The sequence below is a fragment of the Bubalus bubalis genome, chromosome 1 (genome assembly GCF_019923935.1).
Source record: "Bubalus bubalis isolate 160015118507 breed Murrah chromosome 1, NDDB_SH_1, whole genome shotgun sequence".
In the NCBI taxonomy this organism is placed as follows: Eukaryota; Metazoa; Chordata; class Mammalia; order Artiodactyla; family Bovidae; genus Bubalus; species Bubalus bubalis.
Window position 1 is genome coordinate 180,956,792 of NC_059157.1, and position 22,688 is coordinate 180,979,479.

Consider the following 22,688-nt stretch of genomic DNA (forward strand, 5'->3'; position numbering starts at 1 on the left):
ATTTTCTTGTTTGTTTCTTTCTTTTTTTGGCAAGGCTACTTCATAGGTGGTGTTGTGTGCTCCATCAGAAGGTACAAGTCTGCTGGTCTTTTTTTGTGGGATTAATAGCTATTTGATACTTGTTATTGCCTAGATACATTATTTGCAAAGTGGTGATATTTGAATGCTGTTTTAAGAATTACTTTTATGATATACAAATAAAATTAATAATTACATTCTTATTTGTTTTTAACTGTAATACTTCTACAAAATGATGCTTCCTCTCTTTTTTTTCTTTTTCTTCTTTTTAAAACTGCAACCATGATATACCTATAGTTCTTATAGGAAAGTCAGGAAAAACGTCTGGCTCATTATCTACCAGTTTTCAAAAAACTGAGTTGGTTCCTCAGCAGACTCCAAGGTGGATTTTGGAGGAGAAGAGTACAATACTGAATGCATAGATTTAAACATTTTTATGTATTTCAATCTACTATAGTTAATATTCTTATTGGTATTTTGCCATCTTTGATTAGTGGGGGTTTATTCAAATTGACTATTAAATCTTTTAATGTGACTCTAGTAGTTCTTTATAGTTTCCTTGGTTTCTCAGACTCATTGCCCCCAAACCTGGATCTAGCCATTTCTCCAAGGAGCTTCTGTTCTTATAGTGAAAGATGGTGGTTAGAGACCAAAACCAGAGGCTAAAAATGCTCAGTACCACTGGGTTGGCCATAGTTTCTAAGTCTTTTCACTGATCAGAGTTAGGAAATGGATATATATTTATTTTATGTTGACCTACAACCAACAACATGATTACTGAAATAATTTGAAATTCTTTTTGCAGTACTCTTCTGCATCCCCACTAGGGATTACTGTGATTTTAAAAGTCACTTGGAATAGTTCTTCTCTGTGTGATTATACCATAAATTTGAAACATAGTTGGATTCATTTGTTTCTTTTTCTTTTTGATTTTTAGAGCTTTCTCTTTAAGATTTTATTTTGTTTTATAACTCTCTAAAATATTTGCATGGTCCCAAAGTCATCTCCACATAACAAGATAAATTAAAACAACTCTAGTGTCTATTTCTTTTCCCTCTGCCTGCTTCCTGTAAGTGATCATTTAAAAACATGTTAAAAAATTTTTTTCAATTATAAGGCAATATGTATGCATGTACTCATATCCCTTCCTCTTTCTTAGATAAGTGGTCAATAACATACATATTCTCTCCACCTTGTAACCCAACAATATATCCTGGAGATTTTCCATAATAGTTTACAGAGTTATTTCTCATTTCTTTTGTGGACATATAATTCACAGCTTATTCAACTAGTCCCTACTGATAGGTAGTTGGGTTGCTTCCAATTTTTTGCCATTATTCATAGAATTGAAATAAATAGTCTTATGCATACTTCTTGTTCATGTTTTTGCCAGTGTGTCATTGGGAGAGAGTCTTAGAAGTGGGATTGCTGGATCAACTTCAATATACATAAATGCATATAAATTTGTATAGATATTGCCAAATTCCTCTTCACAAGTGATTGCAATATTTTCCATTCCCATCAGTATTATATGAACTTCCCTAGAGCTTCACCTGGGCTTCCCAGGTGGCACAGTGGTAAAGAATCCTCATGACAATGTGGGAGACGTAGAGACGTGGGTTCAATCCCTGGGTTGGGAAGATCCCTGGAGTAGGAAATGGCAACACACTTCAGTATTCTTGCCAGGAAAATCTCATGGGCAGAGGAGCCTGGCGGACTATAGTCCATGGAGTCACAAAGAGTCGGACATGACTGAGCGACTGAGCACAGCAGAGCACAGAGCTTCACCAACAGAACAGACTGACACATTTATGGAGCTTTGCCAATCTGATAGATATAAATGGTCTCAGGTAGGTTTTCATTTTGTTTATTTTTTGTATTTTACTATTATGACTGAAATTGAGCATTCTTTTATGTGGTTAAAAAACATTTTAACTTTAGAGAGGAGAGTTCAAAATGGGGGAACACCTGTGCACCCGTGGCTGATTCATGTCAATGTATGGCAAAAACCATCAAAATATTGTAAAGTAATTATCCTCCAATTAAAAGAAATTAGTTGATTGTAAATTTTTTTCTTTTTATTTTTTGTATGTAAACAGTCTATTCATATCTCTAGCCCACTTAAAAATAAGAGTGTTGCTGACTTTTTTTAATCCTTAAATTTTAAATGCTGTCTGTATAATGGAGATATTAACCCTTTATATTCTAAGTTGCAAATACTTATTTTTTAGTTTGCCATTTATTTTTCAGTTATGCTTATGTTGTTGTTTGAGAATGCAAAATTTAAAAAATTTTGGTAATCAAATTTATCAATATTTTAAAAGATCAGTAAGTTTGCTTTTAGATTTTGAATTATATCAAGAAAAAATGTCCCCACAGCCAAGTTATAAAGAATTTAGCCTTGTGTGGCTTCCTCTTTTACATTTAAATCTAGAATGAATTTGGAATTGATCCTAAAATATAGTGAGGAATGGGTATGATTTTATTATTTTCCTTATGACTATCCAGTTTCCTGAATACCACTCACTGAAAAGGCTTGGTTGCAAAGGCTGCCTTGATCAATACTAATTTCCATATGCAGTGGGGCTTACTTTTAAATTTTGTCTTACGTTTCAGTGGACTTTCTATCCTTTGTTTGCTTTAATGATTGAGACTTTCTAGTATGTTTTATTATCTGGAAGAGCTTTCTCTTCTTTTTTAGTTTTTCTTCTTGGCTCTTCTTGCCTTTTTCCTCTTACAAGTGAAATTTATAATGAACCCATCTAGCTCTAAAAAAGCAATGTTACTATTTTAAAAATTAGAATTGCATTAAATTTATAAATCAATAGGGAGAACTGGAATCTTTATGCTTTCAAGTCTTTATATTTCAGTGCAAGGTATTTCTTTCTATTTGGGTCTTTCAGGAGAGTTTTATGGTGGTCTCATATAGATTTTGGACATTTCTTGTTAAATTCATGTAAAGGCATTTCATTTTATTTTTTGCTATCATAAGTAAGATTTTTCTCTTTCATTGTATCTTTTTTGTTATTTATAGATACAATGGCATTGACTTTTAATTTTTTAAGTAACCTGGTACTTTACTAAAATTATGTTATTGTTTGTGGTAAAGTTTTCACATGGAACCTTTCGGATACTCCAGGAAGACCAACATTTTCCCTCTTGTATTCAAATTCTTGGTGCTTTCCAATTGTTTTCTGATCGAATTGACTACTACCTCTAAGACCAGTGTTACACAGTAGTAGAGACAGTACTCATCCTTTTCTTTTTAATTTCTGCAGGAAGGCTACCAGTGTTTTCTTCTTAGAGACAATTTATCATTGAAGAAAGTGTCCAAATATCCTCATTATCCAGATGAGGAATCGAGATGTAGAGCGATCAAGAAAGAACTTGTCTTCAGGTCTGTGGGGCCTCAATCTCCCCGGCTTAATAATCCCCAGTCCTTGCAGGACATCCTTATTATCTAGACTCCTCTGCCGGCTTCCTCAACATGGACCTGACGTTTTAACAGATCTTAAGAGATTTAAGAGTGACTAAACTTAGTGTGTGGGAAGGGCCTAGAGGCCCCAAGTGACAGGACTCAGTCTCTCCCTTATTTTCTTCAGCAATTCTGCTCCCTCTGAGAGACTCTATGTAGCAAAAGAAGAGCCCTCAAGAAATAAAAAACAACTTTTCTTAGAAAGCAGCTTACTGACCACCTGTATTACTCAATCAAGAGCCTTAGGCCTCCTTCCCCTCGCCTGTTCCATCCAAGGAATTTTTCCAATCTTACACATCACTCTTCCTCAGAGGAACTCTCAATGTATCTCTCTCTCTTTAGTTACATTTCTAATGATCCTTCAGTGTCCCTTATAGATCTGCTAACAGAGTGACTACCTCAGGGGCCTGCTCTCACTTCATTGTATCTATCGAGAAACAGACTGAGTGGTTTATCTTGGGTAAATGTATTCAAGCTTTTACAGGTTCTAAAACTGCTCAGGTTCTTCCTCTCTCCGCCTTTCAGGGATACTAGGTTGTGAATCACAACAGTGACCCTGTGGCCTTTCATGTATTCAGTGGGGAGGGTTCTTCTCATATCTTTTTTTTTTTTTAAACAAAACAAAAAACTGCTAGGACCCCAAGTGCTGTGAGGAGAGAAACCTGGCCTGGATCCAGATTCCCTGTTTCTGGTAGTTTCCCCAAATAGATAGATTCTCAGAGTATGGACTCCTTCTCTGCAAGGGACAGAAAGAGAGACTGTGAGAGTGGGGGAAATATTAAAATCAGGCCCATTTGAAATTTGAATCCTTTTGCCTTTCAATAGTTTTGACTTCTCCTTGCCTCCAGCTGACAGCCCTCGCCATTGGAGGTATAAGCCGCTGTTTTCTCCCATGGAGACCACTAATTTCAGTGGAGACTTAAGCCTCCACGGTCCCCTTTCCTCCACCTGCAGCCTCTTCACAGCGCTGGCCTCTGCTCACTCCCGGTGCTTTGACTATGTGGCTGCTCCACCTCTGTTCCTACTCTTCTTTCATGAGCAGCTCTGAGGCAGGGATATTGCCCAATTCCAAGCTTGAGGTTGGCATATTTGAGCATGAAAGGGCCTGATGTTGCCGCCAGAACTTATTATCAGCGTTATTCACTTGGCATGAAAAGTCAGAGCACTAAGCAAAGCCAGAGAGGGAAAGGACCACCTTTTCTGCCTGAGCTGGTACCCGGGTCCTCCTTGACCTCTTGGCCACCATCTGGGAGTTCTTCCATCTGTTTTACTGCTGAGCAGAAGTAGCTGAGAGTTTCTATTCTAACACAGCTGAGTCGCTGAGAGAGACGTTTGGACATTAAAAAGAACTTCATATACATTTAACTCTAACTAGGACAGGCTTCATACTTTGTAAGTCCCAGTGTAAAATGAAAGCACAGAGCTCCTTGTGCTTTCCTGCTTTCAAAAAGCAGGAAAAGGGGTGCCTTGAAAGGTATTAGAATTTTCCTTTCTTTCTATTTTTTCTCTTGACCTGTCCTACTCATTTTTGCTGTTTAATTTTGTAGTCCTTTGAGTACAGGGGCAATCAAGGCACAGATGCAACCCACAGGCACCCGGGGGGCCATGCCCTGTGATTTGGGGGAGCTGTGAGGCCTGCTACTATGGGGTTACCCTTCCTGCCAGCTACTGGACTGATGTGCTAGATCCTGGCCAGGGGTGGGGAAGTCCAGCCAGGCATCTCCCTTTCTACAGACTGGCCACCCTAACATGGAGGACAACAGGCCCCTAAGAGTACTGAACCTCAGTAATGCTCTGTAGGCACCTGGATCGAGGGTGGGTGAAAGGCTCACCTTTCTCCTGTCAGTTGCCTGTTGAATGCACTGTGGTGCTGCCAGTCTCGGATCTGCCCGCCGAGACACCACCCTGACCCTCCCTGCCCCTGTGACCAGGCCTTTGCTGGGGGTGGGGCAAGGAGGGGAGGTCAGAAGAGGCCTTGAGTTGCAAGGGGTCACAGGACCTGGCTGTCCGAGAGAGACAGGGGAGCCGAGGCTCCAAGTCCCTGACACACGCTTCACTGTGCCGTCGGACTTCACTTACAAAACAAGAATTCAAAGAAACAGCTAGTGAAAGTTTCAATATGGCAGCTGCTGCTGCTGCTAAGTCACTTCAGTCGTGTCCGACTCTGTGCGACCCCACAGACGGGAGCCCACCAGGCTTCCGCATCCCTGGGATTCTCCAGGCAAGAACACTGGAGTGGGTTGCCATTTCCTTCTCCAATGCATGAAAGTGAGAAGTGAAAGTGAAGTCGCTCAGTCGTGTCCGACTCTTAGTGACGCATGGACTGCAGCCCACCAGGCTCCTCCGTCCATGGATTTTGCAGGCAGCTACTGAGACTTAAACCCCAACTTTGGGGCCTATTAGAGTTTGGGCTCCATAGTGTGGCAGTGGGTCTGCCCCCATGAAGCTGGCTCTGACTCTGACCCCAGTTCTTCCAAGGCTGATAAACTTACACAGTGAAGCGGAAGGGAGACGATCTCCCCAGGCTGCTCACTGGACTGCTGTGCTGTGAACTCCTGAGCCCCCGTCCTGGGTCACGTCCCATGCTGGGGCTTTGTCTACAGGGACAGCACTCTCTTTCCCCCTCTCACCCTCTTCCTTGTTCTTCTGAAAGTACGCCTGTGTCTCCTCGAGGCTGGTGGTGAAAACTCCTGGTGGAGGTGGAGAGGCTGTGGGAGGCTCCGGGGCAGAGGGGCCTCTTCCCAGGAAAGCTCTGGGAACTCTCCATTAAAACTATCCCCTCTCAATCTTTTTTCTTTTTCCTTCTCAAACAGCTACAGAAGTGTTGGACATGAAATCATGCTTGGTACTTGCTCTGAACTTCTCCATTGCTCCTAGAGCTGAGTCTGAGAAAGTGTCACTGAAATGGACTTCCCAGCTCAACCTACTCGTGGGTGACAGGGGTCCATGTTGGATTCTGTTGGGGGCCCAGGCTAGGGAGAAGGTGACATTTTTCTCTAGGTGTCCAACCACCATTCAGCCCCTTTAGGGCTCAGTTACTGAGAGCTTGACCCCAGGCCTCAGTGCTGGTTCTGAGGGGCCAAAGAAGATCAGGGAGGACTTCACAGCAGAGGTGCCATTGAAATAGACTTGAAGGATGAGGAGGCGGTGCACAGAGGGGAGGAAGTGGCTGCAGGTGGAGGAGACTGGGCTGCCAAGGGGAGAGGGTACAGGAGCGTTGTGAAGTGTCGGGAATGCTGGGGACAGGTGTTTGGAGAGACAGGCAGGAAGCTCCAGGCCAAGAAATCCAAGTGAGGGCAGAGGAGCCCAGGAGCACTCGGCATGCGTGGCTGCCTCTGAGCCCCCATGAGGAGAAGGAGGCACATTCTGAAACAAATGGACTGTGGAGGTGCGGGGGGCTGATCACTAGGCCAAAAGGGGGAGAGTGCCTGGGGGACAGGTCCCTCCTGAGCCCTATGGGGACTGGCGGGTGGGAGTCTAGGGCTCCATGACCTGCACCCAGGGAGGCAGTGGGCCCCACTCCCCGAGGGAAAGGCATCATTTCTCAGTGCCCAGAAGCTGGGCCTGCTGTTTGGGGATAGATAGGGCTTAGGAGGGAGCGATCTCCTGCGGCCCTTGGGTGATGAGGACACTGCTTGGGGATCGGGGAGTAAGGGGTCCTTTTAAGGCCCTGAAGGGGGCCATGGTCCCAATAGCAACCCCAGGGCCTGTGGCCCAGCTCCCAGGGGGGCGGGTCCTCTTTGAGGACACCACGCTGCACCCGCACAGCCCTTCATAGTCCATGCAACCCCCCTTCACATCTTATTTCAGTTCATGCTCATAGTGGCCCCTTTCCACTGGTGAGGTGTTCATCCATCTCAAAGACAGGGAAAGGGAGGTGTGGGGTGGATGTGCCCCTCACATGGACCAACCATGTGAGGGGCAGAGCCAGGATTTGAAGGGAACGGGTCCCTCTCAGTGTTGACCATCGATCGTGTATGTGGCTCTAGGTATCTGCAGTGCCAGGAATGAAACTGTCTTTCTAGGCTGTTAGCCACTGATTTGACCAAGTACGTGACATTCAGTTAACCCCCTAACAGCTCCACACAGTAGATACAGTGACGCCCAAATTGCAAATGAGGAAACAAGCTCAGAGAAGTTACATAACCAACTCAAAGCCGCCCAGCTGGAAGGTAGCAGAGCCAACATCCAAATTCAGGTTCACCTGACCTGTCCATGTGCCTAAGTGAGTCTAGTATGTGAGGGCCTAGACATGCAAATGACGCAGGACAACATGGCAACCGCTGCAGTGGATGTGTGTGCAGGCTGTCACGAGGCCACAGAGGAACAGCAGGCCGAGGGCACACGGTGTGTTCACAGTCTCCCAGGTGGGTGGTGTGGCTGGGACAGAGGTGACTTTGGGAGGGCCCTGTGGACTGAGCTCAGGGTTGTGGATTTAGTCCTGTCGGTGAGGAGAAGCCTAGAGGGTTCGGGCAGGGTTATAATGCAGAATTTGCATTATGGATTGCATGTGTCCAAAAGATCACTCTGGACAAGAGATCATTCCCCTTCTCCTCTGGTGATTGGGTGGAGAATACCAGGTGGAGAGAAGGTGTTAGTAAAGCTGAAGGGGGAGGCGGATAGCCCACATGGGTCAGTTTTGCAACAGCAACAGAGGAAAAACTGTGTGTCTTTCTCAGATATGTAGGATTTTCTTATTTACTTATTTATTTTTTTGGATGAAACAGAGCTAGATATGGCTGGAGGACTGGGCCATGTGAAACAGAAATAATTCCATTTTACAGGTTGTTCTAACTGAATCTTCAAGTCCGTGTTTCATAAAAGAGGAAAAAGGGAACTCTGTATTCATAGCTAGAATCTCAAGTCACTTAAAATGAAAATGGCCCCTATTTGGGGGCTGACTGTCTTGGTGTCTAGCCCACAGCACTGTACCTGTACCACTCTCACTATGCATTTTTCTGATCTGTAGTCTACCTACAGGCAGGACCTATGTAACTTATTTATCTATGGACTTGTTGGAATACCCATGGCATTATTATACCCATTTTATAGATAAGGAAACTGAGGCTCAAAGAAGTTGGGCAAGCTGCTGAAGCCTCTGAAGCCAGATTAAGTCAGTCTCTGTTGAGTATGGACTAAGTTTTGTCACTATACTTTTTGACTTAGGAATTGGGACATTTGACTTATGAAAAGTCTGTGTGGGAGCTGAGTGTAAGAAATTATCTGGCAGGAGCTGAAATATCAGAATATTCCAATAAAGAAATATTCAGTTCAGTTCAGTTCAGTCGCTCAGTCATGTCCGACTCTTTGAGACCCCATGAATCGCAGCACACCAGGCCTCCCTGTCCATCACCAACTCCCGGACTTCACTCAGACTCACGTCCATCGAGTCAGTGATGCCATCCAGCCATCTCATCCTCTGTCGTCCCCTTCTCCTCCTGCCCCCAATCCCTCCCAGCATCAGAGTCTTTTCCAATGAAATAAAGAAATATTGGAATAGGGGCATTCTGGTGGCTTGTAGGACACAAAAATTTGGTATTATTACTGTTGGAGAACCCTGGAGGAATGGCTGGCTGAGATTTGTCAGCTTCAAGGCCCCAGGCTGCTCTGAGATGGCTCTCCTCCCAACACAGATGGATGTGAGCAGAGCAGCAGCTCTGAGGAAGAGCCGAGAGGACAGTGTTGGGTGTCATGTGTACTGTGCTGTCTGCTGGGCACCAGCTGGCAGTGGAGAAGCCTCCAGGGGATGAAGTGGGAGGCAAGAGGGGCAAATGGGGAGCCCCTGAGTGTGTCTGCCCAGCATCACCCAGTCACACATGAATGAAGGTCTGTGATGTTCCCCTGGGGGCTGTGTGCTGAGCCGCAGGGTGCAAGGGGTCTGAGCTGGCAGTTCCTGGCTCGGCTAGAGGCTGATTTAGCTCAGAGGGATGCCAAGGCCAGCATTTGTGGGAGGAGGGGAACAGAGAAGCCAGCCACCACAAAGAGACATGAAATGTGCAAAGCTAGCTGCGGGCCCAGTGTCAGAACCACAGGCTGCAAGCAGACGTGACTGATGATCTCAGCATCCTGCAGAACCACCCTGGAGAGCAGGTCCTGACCAAGCAAGGAGGAAACCTCTGTGCCCTGCCCTGGTCAAGGTAGCCACTGGCCACTTGTGGCTGTTTAAATTTAAAGGAATGAAAATGAAATAAAAGAAAAATCTCGGTTCCTCATTCTCATTAGCCACGCATCAAGTGCTCAGTAGCCAGAGATAACTAGATGGTATGGATACAGTACTTTTCCATCATTGCAGAACTTCTATCCAAATGTAAATTATCTCAGTAATAATTTTAGTATTGATTATATGTTGAAATAACATTTAAAATATAATGAGTTAAATAAAATACACTAATATGAACCTCACATGTTTCTTTTTACTTTTATTACTGTGGGTAATAAATTTGTCAATTACCTGCATGGCTCAGATTTCTACAGGACAGCCCTGAATTGATGCAAGTAGGAACACGCCTCCATTTAGCCATCGTCTGTAATGCCACAGCCGTTGGGTGGTGCTGATGGCTGTAAAAACCATTCCGCTTGATGAAGGCTGTAAAAACCCTTTCTTAACACAAAGTTACAGAGTCAGCCCAGGCTGAGGGGAGAAATGCAAGCTTTGGAGATGGAAAAATTTAGGTTCAAACCTCAGCTCTGTTTCCCCATTGGCTGTGTGATTTGGGGCACATAACTTCTTTGTGCCTCGGTTTTCTCATCTAAAAATGCAACCAGTGAACGATCCTCTGCACAGTACTGCTTTGAATCCTAGAGGAGACAGTGTCTCGGAGGGTCTGGCATGGGCCTGGCCCCGAGGGCACCTTAATAAATGGTGCCCCCTTTTATTCTTTTTATCACTGTCATTAATGTTTTTAGCATGGAAGTGTAAGGGGTTATGGTCAGTCTCTCTGGCCTCAGGCCACTCACTTCCTTGCCCCCTCCACCTCCCACCCCGCCTCAGCACCCTTTCTCTCTTTAATGACCCCCAGAGATGGGGCAGCAGGCAGCCAGTCAGCATCCTCTCTCAGGCACTCACCTGCTGGCAGCTGCTGGCCCATGAGGCCCGGAGGGCACCCCAGTTCTCTGATCGCGTAGCTTTGCTCTCCAGGTGCATGCGCAGCTGTGCCTCCAGCTCCTGGCTGATTTTCTCCAGGGCATGTACCTTGGCCATGTATTCCACCAGGCAACCCCCCAGGTCCTCGACGGCACCAAGGTCCCTCTCCAGGCTGGGAGCAGGTGCCGTGGCCAGGCCTGAGCTCCGCAGGCCCTGCAGGAAGACGCTGCTGATGCCCAGGGCCCTGCGGGTCACGCGGGCACCCAGGCCACCTGTGGGCCCACTGGGTGTCATCCCTACATAGACTCTGGGTGTTCGGACATAACCACTCACGGCAACGGTCCTGGAAGCTGGGAGGCCGTCCAGGGAGGACGGTGACTGAGCTGCCCTGAAGGACGCCTTGTGCCTCTGCAGAGGCATGCTGGAGCTGGCCTCTGCGGGCGCGTCCACCACCACTCGCCTGGTGCTCATCTCCCCTTCTGCCTCTGCTGTGCCTAGGGGACTTACAGAGCACAGTGGTTTTTGGTTTCCAGCCCCAGCATCCCCGTGACTGGGCCTCTCTGGAAGCTTCCCTGTGCCAGGGCTGCTTTGTCTGCTGTTTTCCATGAGTTTCCACCATTCACCAAGCTGAAAGGGAAATGGCCCGCCCAGGGCTGTGTGCAGAGAGGCGCTCAGGCGTTCTCAGCAGGATCATGTGCCTGACCTCCTAGATTTTTCTGTGGGTGGTGGGGAGGCTGGATCCGTGTAGGCTGTGGGGGTGGCTCATCTGGGCCTGTATATTTCACTACCTAGGAGGGCAAGGCTGACACCCAGCAGTCCCATTTCACAGATGAGAAAACTGAAGCTCAAGGCCATTAGATCAGAAGTAGAGAGAGTGGCTGAGCCAGGACTGACTCCAGGTGCTTCAGGGCTAACGTCAGTGCTCTCCAGCTCTACCTGTGCTGCGTGTGTGACTGTGGACATGTGCCTGGAGATGACTGTGAACCAGCCTTGGTGGGAAGCAGCCTCAGGGACTCAAAAGAAACAAACTAAGCCTGTTGCCTCTTCCAGGCTCCCTCAGACCCAGCAGCAGATCAGGTCCCTGCCTGGCGCCTTTCTGCCCCCGAGCATGGTGTTCGTCAGTTGCTTGACCTTGACCACATTGCTTCCCTTCTCTGCACCTTATTTTCCATGCACGGGCCTGGGCTCTAACTCGCTGATGCACTAGAAAGGGACTGTGGGCAAATTCAGTTCTTACACATGTTGGCCATACATGCTCTGGATGTTCCCTGTGCCTTGGCTTCCCCATCTGCCAGAAAGCTAGTACACATAAAAAGAGGTTTTCTGGTTAAAAATCTTAAAGGGTGCTCCAAGCTAGTATTGGATGACACCCCCTGAGCTTTAACTTATGCCCTCAGTATCCAGAAAGGCTATTGCAGTCCCCAGTGTAACAGAATGGACCTGAAATCCACTGCATTTAAGTTTAACCCTAGAGAAAAGAAGTAACCAAAACCCAGATCCTGCAATGTGGGGACGCACCTCGAGGAGAGAAGGGGAGGTGGTGAGCTGAATGCAGCCGGTACTGTGCACATTCCCATGCTTACTACACTGAGTCCTCAATTTGACCTCAGGAAGCAGGATCAAGGTTGACATGCACTGCCATTAGGGCTGTGCACTGCACAACTCCAGGAGTATCATCACACGGCCCAGGACCACCTGTTCTCCCTTGCGTGATGACAGTCCTGAGAGCTGCGTGACTTACCTGAAGTTTCCTGTCCAGGAAGTGGCAGAGCTGGGATGAGAAGTCTTCTTCTGACTCCAAGTCCAGTGACTTATCTAGAATCCCCCTGTCTCCTAACACCCAGAAAACAGGGTACCTGCCCAAGGTCACACACACAGAGTTAAAAAAGCTGGTCACTTACTGGAACATTCTATGTGCTCTTTCCTTTTTTCCCTCCTCCTACTTTTTCTATTTGAAATGACATGGAAAGTACTTTATGAATATCAATGTTGAATATATGATTATCAGGTTAAGTAACCAATCAGATCAAGTAAAGGCTGACAGTGCCCCTTGTTTATTTAGATGAGGCTTTCTTGCTGTGAACGGAAAGCACCCTTTCTTGATGTACCTGAAGGCCCATGGCTCCCACTAGTCTGCATTATAATGACATCCTCCTAAAACAGGTGATGCTAATGGGCCCCAGGAGCTGCAGGAATTCCAGGATGGATCATTCAAGAATGAACGGAGGGCTCAAGCCACAAAAATTGTTTGCAATAGTGCCACGTTTAGGCACTGTTACTCTGTGAAATGGTGACACTCTGTGGTCAGGTTAACTTCATATTTCTCTGACTGAAGATATTTACAATATGGTCCAGAGTCCAGGGAGGGGCAGATGAAGAGGATGTATCTTGACACCAATATCTTCAAAGACCCATAGACAAATGACTTTTGGGGGAGAAATCCCAAGCATGGCCTAAAGAATTTGTTTTAACAAATGATAAATGGCTATTAGCTCATCACACTGATAAAAATCCAACTTACTGTTAAAATAGATACAGATGGATACATGGTGTTGGTACTTAAGGAAGACTTAAAAGTTATCTAAAAATGAAAAGAATGCAAAATGTATTAGCAACTTAATGCTCTGGCTAATAAAATAAGTTTATTTATATATACATGATAGCTGAATTCTGTGTATAAGGAAAAATAAGTCATACATCCCACATATGTATATATAACATATGTATCTCTGATTACATATATTATATATAAATTCTACTTTACAAACAGATTTCTTTCTCTATATACACACACACTGATATTTTAAATGCAATCACTGACAGAAATATTATGATAAGTTTGAAAGATCAGACAGCAATGCGCTGGGAAATGAGTCTCAGAGCAACATGTAACCTGCTTCCTTATGGGTTGAAGAGTCTTTGAAGAGAGACAATCACCAAACTCATGTTAAGTACATTCATACGACATTGAGAACACACAAGTTTAAAGGCCATTTTTTAAAAAGGAAAATGTAGGAAAGGAAAAAGGTATGATAAAAAGACCACAGCAATAACACAAACATATGACTCAACATTCAAGTTCGGGTCCCAATCTGACTATAAGAACATCTATAATCAAAATATACTATCAAACTATCTTTCATTTAGAGAAAGGAAGTGCCAAAGCAGTTATCTTCTCTATTAGCCACTATATATTAGGGGAAAAAATGGATAAGCAGCCATCTCTGGAAGCCCTTCTCCTGTCTCCGGGGGTCTGAGCCTTGTTGGTTTGTGGACCCCGGGGTGGGGGTGGGGCAGCGGGAGACCACCGACGGAGAGACCAGTGAGAGGTGAAGACCCCTGGTGACCCCCAGGCAGGTCTGCAGCGCCCAGCACAGATACAGCGATGTCTTCTGAGAGATCCGCTTTGGCAATCTTGTTATTTTAAGATCCTGGGAGGAAGGTTTAGAAAACTACAGCTCCACACTCCAAGGCTTCTTCCACAAACACGTTCCTCAGGGGGGTGATGTGATGGTCTTTCGAGAAAACAAAGGTGAACCCCCAAACATTGGATCCTTGAGGAAGGGCAAGCATTTCAAAGCTCCGGGGCTGGGATCCACATTCAAACAGTCTCCAGAGAAAGGCACCGTGTCTAATGCATTTGAGGGTGGTGGGAGAATGTGGGGATACACTTGAAGGGGAGCCTCCTGCTGGCGGAGGGGAAAGTAGTCCTGATGTTAGCACAGTGGGGGCTCCCTGAGGGGGCTGTCAGGGGGCGTGGCCGGAGGACACTGCGGTCCTTTCCGCCTCCACACGCCAGCCTTTGTCCACACCTCGGATGCAATTACCCTCGACAGCCATTGGTGCCGTCACAGGGCTCAGGGCTCCCTCTTCCTTGTCCGCCAGCGTCCTTCCAGGTGCCCAGTTCCCGTCACTAGGTGCGGATGAGGGGACGGAAATGGGGTCCTTCCCATTGAATCAAGAGGAACTAGAGCTGTAGGAAGCCTCAGAGGCCTTGCACTTGGCCATTTTAATATCCACTTGTACAGGCCAGTCTCTTCTCTCACCTGCCTGGGGCTGCTGGGACCCCCACGTACAAGGACAGTTATTAAGAGAAGCAATCAATGCAACTGCTTTGCTTAGAAATACCTTTATTTTATAAAGGCCATGGATTGTTCCGCCAAGATTTTTTTTTTTTAAACCACACTTATAAAAAAGATGTTGACAATTCTTAGGAAAAAAAAGCTGCTGAAAATGTTTCTCATCAAGTCAGGGTTACACAAAGATTATATTTATAATATATATTTGTATATTGATAAGTTAGAGATGGAAGGTGGGGACCAGTAAAGCGAGGGCTGCTGCTTAGTTAGATCTCCGACACTTGATCATTTCCCACAAACAGCGTTTCTTGGCAGAAGGGGTTAACGAGGACCATCCCGGTGTCTCTGTAGTCGCCATTGGCTGGGGAGCGGGGCTCTGATAGCTGGTCCTGGAGGACAGAGGGAGGAGACAGGGTGAGCTGGGGAGGGGTCATCAGGTGGCCATTCTTACATACCCACTGGAACATTTACTTCCACTTGGGAGTGCTTGGTAAATATGAAAAAAGTTATTGAAATGTAGTTGACATACAAAGTTACATGAATTTCCAGTGTACTGCATAGAGATTTGACATTTACACATATTATGAGATGGTCACCATGATAAGCCCAATAACCTGTGCCCTCAAACAAAGTTATTACAATATTATTGACCATATCCCTTATGCTGTACCATTACATCCGTGAGGCTTATTTATTATATAACTGGAGGTTTGTACCTCTTAATCCCTTTTACCTATCTTCTCTTCATCTTAACCACTTGTCATCATCCTCACTGCTGATGCTGGGGTTCAGAGATCTGTCTGCTCTTTTTTCAGATCTTCATAGCAGCTTCCAAAGAAGGGTTCCTGCTTCCTGAATCATCTCCACTCTAGGCTGCAAGAGGTAGCATTGCTGTCCACGCGTGTACAGCTGTCCGTGGTGTACAGCTCGCTGCCCTAGTGGGCAAAACCTGGTCCCCTTGGGCCCCAGACTCTCCTTCCACCTTTTCCCCACAGACCTCCAGGAGGCCTCACCACTTTTCTTTCCTGAACACACCCAGCACTTGCTCTCCTCTTTCTTCTCCTGAGACCCACCTACCAGAACCTGCAGAGTTCATTCCTCCCTCCCGAGTCCTCCCAGAGCCTGGTCAGAATTCTAAGCCTGTTTCTTATAGCATTGGATGTGCTGAGCTGAATGGATCTGAATTTCTGTGTGACTGCACAATAGGTGACTGAAAAATTCAGTCCATCTACACAGACCCAGGAGGGGGAAAGCCTAGAAACAGACAACCCGCTCAGGTCATCTGAATGACTTCGGCCTCAGTCATGGAGGCAGATGGGGGCTATGCAATAGCAGTTCTCAGACTCCAGCCCAGGTGTTGACATAGAGAAAAAAAGCCACAGTTTGTTCCAGTTCCACACAACGGAAGCCTCAGAGCCTGCAGGCTATTGTAGGGCAAAGACTCAGTGGCAGACTTGGGTGTAACTGGTTTAGGCCAGACCAGCTTAGAAATGGAGAAGGCAATGGCACCCCACTCCAGTACTCTTGCCTGGAAAATCCCATGGGTGGAGGAGCCTGGTAGGCCGCAGTCTATGGGGTCGCTAGAGGTCAGACACGACTGAGCGACTTCACTTTCACTTTTCACTTTCCTGCATTGGAGAAGGAAATGGCAACCCACTCCAGTGTTCTTGCCTGGAGAATCCCAGGGATGGGGGAGCCTGGTGGGCTGCCGTCTATGGGGTCGCACAGAGTCGGACACGACTGAGGCGACTTAGCAGCAGCAGCATCAGCTTAGAAATGGCTTCAATTTAAGATGTCATGATCAATACTCTGAAATTTATTTTTAAACAAAACGTGCAGACTTTTTTGTTTTTGTTTTCACTGCACTATACTCCCCCCAAAATGAATAAAAAGCATGCAATTTTTGACAAGTATATATTATTTATGGGTAATAAGGAGAGAAAGGAAGAAAGGCCATTTGTTGTAAAATGTCTTCAGAAGACAAGAATTTCCTTCGCTCATCTTAGGGGTGGACGTGGGGCCAGCTGTCTAAGAGAGGAGACCAGGGCAGCGTGTCAGCGAGGGGACAGAAATCCTCTTTCTTCATTGGGCTTTGGGGTTAAGCTGATGGAGAGTTTGGAGCCAGAGATGTGCTGTGGTTTTACAGTCCTCACAAGAGTTTAAGGGCAAACCACATTGGGGAAGTTATTCTGTGTTAAAAAAAAGAGAAAGTTATGTAGAAAATAACTAAGGCAGGAAGGAAAAATAAAGGAAGGAGGGAGGGAAAAAGAGGAGAAAGCATGAAAAAGTTTCCAAACGCTTCTGGGCACCACAATTCTGCCCACACAGTTCTGTTTTGCTGTTTTCATCAGCCCAGCAGGGGAGCAGGGTGCCAGGGAAACTTGCTTAGGCGAAGCACTTGGCAGCCTCCAAAGCTGGCAGCCTGGCAGTGAGCTCATGGCCCCATGACTGCGGTGGCTGTGTGGGTGGGCAGGGCCTCTGTGCCCGGGGGACAGGGCACAACTGCTGTTACTGGGAATACAGCAGGATGAGGGGAGCAGGCCGACTGGGAGAGGGTGAGAAACCCACTCTGAAGCCAGCCAAGCTTGGCGCTGCTGCAGACCCCTGACCCTGGGTCCTAGCAGGGTCTCTGGCCTGTGTCCCACGGTGGCCTGGGGCTGTGGGTGCTGTGCTCACCAGCACTGTCCTCTGGCTTTTGGTTTTCATTTACCAATTTGTAAGCAGTTTATGGTCCAGGGGAACAGAGCCCACACTCAAAGTGGGCCCAGCCCTTGGGCCAAGTTACCTGTTTTTTTTTTTTTACTCACTGTGACAGTTTTCAGGAACACTCCTGCCACCAAATTGTACCCTGGTCATGCTAAAGATCAATGCCATTGTAAGGCCTGTCCCTCTGTTTGTCCTTCAGCTAATTTTTTTTTTCTGAGTGTCCACTGTGTGTCAGGCTTTGGGGTGGATGATGGGTAGATTGTGAGCAAAGTTCACTCATGTGATGACCATTTACTGAGTACCTACCACATGCTCAGCACTGTTCTAGGAGCTGGGCATAGGGTGTGAGGAAGCCTCCTGCCCTGGGGCAGCATGTGTTCCAGTAGGTGAGATGTATACTCAGCAGTCAACAGAGAGAGAAGGGTACAATGCCAGGTGGAGAGAAGTCCTGAAGAAAAATGAAGCAGGGTGGGGACAGAGCACCGTGGATAGGAGGAAGGTGGGGTTCTAACCTGTGTAGAGCAGTCAGGGAAGGCCTCTCTGAGGAGGTGGCACTGCAGCAGAGGCTTGGAGGAAGTGAGAGATGGAGGCAGCTGGGAGAAAAGCATTTCAGACAGGTGCCAGGATGAGCTTACTCTAGGGACTGAGACCTGTACTCCTGGGGGGCCTGGCAGAGTAGGGAGGAGGTAGGCAGGGCAAGCCTGAGAAAAAACCAGCTAGGAGGAATCTGGACTTTGTCCAGAGTGTGAGGAGGAGCCCTGTGAGGCTTGGAAGTTGTGACTGACATGAGGTCCTCCCTTGAAAGGCTGGTCTGGTTGTTGTGTGGAGGACAGACTGCAAGCAGGGACTGGGGGCAGACAGCGGCTGGGAGAGCTGTTTGCAGAACGATGGCAACAATCCTGGGTTCGAGGGATGATGGCAGCCTAGGCGGGTGTCGTTGGGGTAGGGGGTGGTCACAGTGCTGGTAGTGAGACCTGCTCATGTGGAGGAAAAGCCAATGGACTAGGGGCTGTTGACGGATGGGATGTGGGGTGTGTCAGAGGAGAAGGTGGCCAGCAGTACCATCTAATCATGAGAAACACCAGGGGGCTTCCGGGCATTGAGGTGGCAGGGAAACCTGAGAGATCAGTCTCGGGCTGTTCACTATGAGATGCCCGTGAAATGTGTGCATCGGTAGCTGGGCACATGGGTCTGGGGCTCAGGCGAGATGGCCAGGCTAGAGCAGAACTTGGTAGTCATGGTGAGAAATGGGCCTTAAAGTCACGGAACTCTCTCACAGAGAAGAGAAGCAGTGGGAGCACTGAGCCTGGGCCCTCCTGTGACTGGAGCTTGGGGAAAGGACAGGGGGCCATGATGGAGATTAAGGAGGAGCTGCTGGCGGTGGGAGGGAACAGGACAGGATGGGGCTGGGATGCCAGTGAAGAAATGGTTTAAGGAGGAGATGATTGAATGTGCCAATACTGCTGGTAGGCGAGTAAAATCAGTGCCTTAGAACTTCCCCTTGGGGTTAGCAGTGTGGGGGCGAGAGACTCAAAATTGTCATGTCAGACCTATGGCTGAATAATTACAACCCTGGTACATGCCACAGTGGAAAAGCACAGGAGCTGAGACCTGATGATAGGAGAGGGTGCCCAGCTCGGCAGTCAGGGGAGGCTTCTCTGAGGAAGTGACTGTTGGACTGCACCCTGAGTGGTGCGTCACTGAGTCACTGAGTGGACAGTGAGGGGGATGCCCAGGAGGGAGAAGGGACATGCTAGGAGACACACCAGGAGAGGGAAGAGCTTATGCACAGCCCTGCAGTGTGATATAACTTGGTGCCATAATGAAATGAAAAGAAATCCAATGTCATCTGAGCTTCGCAGATGAGGGAGAGGGTATGACATGAGGCTGGAGGGTTGGGTGGGGACAGGTTCACCTCACAGGCCCTGAAAAGACTCTGAACTTCAACTTACCAGCAATGGGAAGCTACGGAAGAGTTTTGAGCACAGGTGTGATGTGATCACAGGCATGTCTATAAAAGCTCATCTGGATGCTGGGGAGATGGGTCTGCAGGAGGGGAGGGGACTGTTCCACCAGAAGCACGCTCAGCCCCACCCCCACTTTTACTTAGCTGTCCACCACCCTTCTCCCGAGCCATCTCAACTGCATCCCTTACTTATTTCTCACCTGTCTTTCTGTCCTCTCATCCATTCAGCCATTCACTAAACCATCCTTCCTTTCCTTCTTATCCATTCACTGATGATGACCATCAGCACAACCTTTCTACAACTAGGTCACAAAAAGCTTAACTTTCATTGACTCTCTGCTGTCCAAGACTAATTAATGCACAAACTCCATCCAACTTCATCCAAGGCCGTGCCTAATCCATCTACCTCTCCTGGGGCACCCTGGCCCCTACCCCACCCTTCTGTGAGAGTGGAAAGAGCAGTGGTCTCTGTAATCAGAACATGGGGTTCAAAGCCCAGCTCCCTTACTGGCCGGGCTGGGGTTTCCTGCACTCATTCACCCTGCCAGCACTTGCTCTGTGAGGCTCTCCTCCGTGGGTTTCACAGCCCTCTAACTCTCCCCATATCCCCCTCTTATCCTACTCTCCCCGTATTATCTGAATGATGCCAAGGTCCAGTACCTTAACCACATCTCGGAGCCTGGACCCCTTCAGAGCAAGCTCCCACCTTCACAGTCTCCTGAACGCCTGCCACCAAACTGTCCTCAATGAACAGTTGTTGGCCTGTTCCCAGAAACCCAAAGTCCCAAGAAACGTGCTTCGCCAAGCAGATGCCCATTTGGCGGGGCTGGGGCGGGGCCCCGCAGCTCAGGACCCTGCAGGTTCTTGCTGCCAGGAGGAGGCTGGAGAGGCGAGCGGGTGCTCCTCCCCCAATGGCAGTCCTCCTGGGGGCAGCCCTTGGTTTGGGGCTCGTTACCTCAGAGGTTTCCAGGGACTGGATCTCCCTGGGAAGCTCCACGGCATGCTTGCTGAAGTAGTCCATGGTGATGGCGTTGTTCCAGTAGCTCAGACTGTTCTCGGGATTGGCGGGCTTCTTCTTCCTCTGCAGGCAGCACACGGTCAGCAGGACCGCTGCAGACAGAGTCCCGGTTAGAGAGAGGGAGGGGCGGAGAGCCGGGCCAGCATCGCGAAGGGAGGGAGGTGAGCCTCCGGTGGGACCGTGACAGTCACACATCCAGCCACTTGCCCTGCTCATTGATTCGCTTGTTCATTAGCTCAACAAATATCTATAAACGTGGAGCGCCTGCTTTGTGCCAGGTGCTGGGGACGGGGGAGAGAAGAAAAAGACAGGACCGCCCTGCTCTCATAAACTTTCCTCCTTGCGTGTATATGGAGGGTTCACGGGGGTTAGACAGTATAGAAAGATAACTGTTCAGGGAAAAGGAAACACGGGGAAGTGAGGGAGACAGCCGAGGGGAGCTACGGGAGGGGTTCCATCTTGAAAAGCTTCCCTGAGCAGTGACCTTATGGCTGAGACTGGCATGTGGGGAAGGAGCTGGCCATGGGTGGAACAGGGGCAGTGCGTCCCTAGTGAAGGGAATAGCACGTCCAAGGGGCCTGAGGTGGGGACGAGCTGCATGTACATGAGGAAATAGCAGCATGGCTGGAGTGCGGTTGGTGTGGGCAAGAGTGAGGTGGGAGGTGAGGCCCAGGGGAAGGACGTTTGGATGGAATTTCGGATACCTGTGCATGTTGCAGTGCCAGGGAGTTTGCTCCAAGTAAAGGCCTTGCGCTCTCACTGGGAGGGCTCCCCAGAGCTCAGCTGCAGCAAGTGACACGTATGTGCCAAGCTGCACCTCAGGACTGAGGAGGAGTGTTCCCGAAGTGGGAGTGTGGCATAGAGATGAGCAGAGCCCAAGGAATCTTACCAATGAGCCTTGACTTCCACAGAGGGCAGAGGCTCAGAGCAAAATCTCTAGGCAGAGGTCTTGGACCCTGATAAAACTGTTGCTCCGGTCTCATTACCACCACCATCATCAAAAACAAATAGCTGCTAGCAGTCCTATAGCATGTATGTAGGGCTCCAGTACTCTAGAAACATGAATTCATTTAATCCTCCATGTAACTCCATGAGGTCAGTACTATGAGGGTCACTATTTTACAGACAGGAAAATGGAGACTTAGAGAGGTGAAGTGACTTGCCCAAGTGCAAATCCAGATGGCTCCGAAGTCCATGCTCTCAACCATCCATGGTTCTGCCTCACAAAGACAAGCCAAATGCTGACATTGAAACCTCACTGCAGAGAGAGGTCTGATCCCGCCTCCACACAGCTTGAGGTGCCACCCTGTTTGTTCAGTCTCGGACCCCCAGGGGCATGGGAGGAAGGAGCATGTTTGGAGGCTGCTGCTGAACCACGTGTGAACAGAGTGGCTTGGACATGCTGACAGGGAAGGCTTCCAAGGTCAGAGAGGTGGGGTGGCCTGTCCGGGGTTCTTACAGGGGAACAGGGGATGCAGTGCCCCAGGGAGACAGAAGCCATCTTGAGGAGAAGCAGCCATCCCCAGAACCCATGGGGTGGCTGAAACTCTGGATCAGGGGTAGGCATGGTTGCCCTCAACATCCTGGTGGTGCCCATCATCTGTGCTGGGGGTTGGAGGGCAGGCTGAGCTGTCCATAGAGGCTGGTGCCGTGGTGGCAGTGGCCACCAGGGGGCAGTGGAGGCCCATCTCTGCCCACAGCGGCCAGCAGGCTTGGTAGTTTTGGGGGCCTATGCCTGCCAGGGTATGGGGGAACTGCAAAAGTTGGCATCCACACAGGCTGAGACCTCAGTGTCCAGAGCCCAGAGCCTTGCAGGCTGACTGAGGAATTCTGTAGCTCTTTCCTGCTGCTGGCCTTGCTGGCATCTCTACTTGAAAAGGCTTCCAGGCAAGATCAAGAGATTGGGCAAGTTTCCATTCCATCCAATCTGCTTTGATCAAAAAGACTTCTACTTTTCTTACCATTCTTCCAGGTCCTCTCAAAAAAGTTTTAAAAATAGAAAGCCAGTTTATGAATACTTGAGCTCAAAGACATTTTAGACTGGCTGGTAGAGATTCTTTCAAGCTTTGTGGGTTTCCTCCCTTCCTTCCAAAGAGCCCTTTCTTCAACTGGTTGCAGGAAGAAGGGGTGAGGAGGGAGGCTGCAGAGTCAGCCTGAAAATCTGCTAATTTAGGGCACATCTGCCTGTTCTTTAGAGGAGAAGACTCTGATGCAGAACCCAGCTTGCCACAGGTCACAGCAAGTGGCAAGGCTGGGGCAAGGCCCTGGTCCCTTCTCTTTTCTGGAATTTTTATTCTTCATTGTCACTACTACTTTTCACCCTACTCCTGGGACTGGAATGG

General features: G+C 48.0%; 2 protein-coding genes across 6 annotated transcripts in view; both read right to left on the bottom strand.

Annotated features, from left to right (window-relative positions):
- Nucleotides 1-11,188, bottom strand: part of BFSP2 (beaded filament structural protein 2) — a 77,990-nt gene extending 66,802 nt beyond the window's left edge. The window contains exon 1 of one of the 2 annotated variants that reach the window (XM_044947052.2): nucleotides 10,560-11,188. In XM_044947052.2, the coding sequence (XP_044802987.1) occupies nucleotides 10,560-11,183 (624 nt within the window). In that variant the 5' untranslated portion in view covers nucleotides 11,184-11,188. The remainder of the gene's footprint in view (nucleotides 1-10,559) is intronic. The other variant, XM_006058754.4, reaches the window with a different exon arrangement.
- Nucleotides 11,189-14,695: 3,507 nt separating this feature from the next.
- TMEM108 (transmembrane protein 108) overlaps nucleotides 14,696-22,688 on the bottom strand; it is a 406,452-nt gene continuing 398,459 nt past the window's right edge. For all 4 annotated transcript variants that reach the window (XM_044947068.2, XM_025291700.3, XM_044947070.2 and 1 more), the window contains 2 exons: nucleotides 20,284-20,438; nucleotides 14,696-15,045 (listed from right to left, as the gene is read on the bottom strand). In XM_044947068.2, the coding sequence (XP_044803003.2) occupies nucleotides 14,923-15,045; nucleotides 20,284-20,438 (278 nt within the window). In that variant the 3' untranslated portion in view covers nucleotides 14,696-14,922. The remainder of the gene's footprint in view (nucleotides 15,046-20,283; nucleotides 20,439-22,688) is intronic.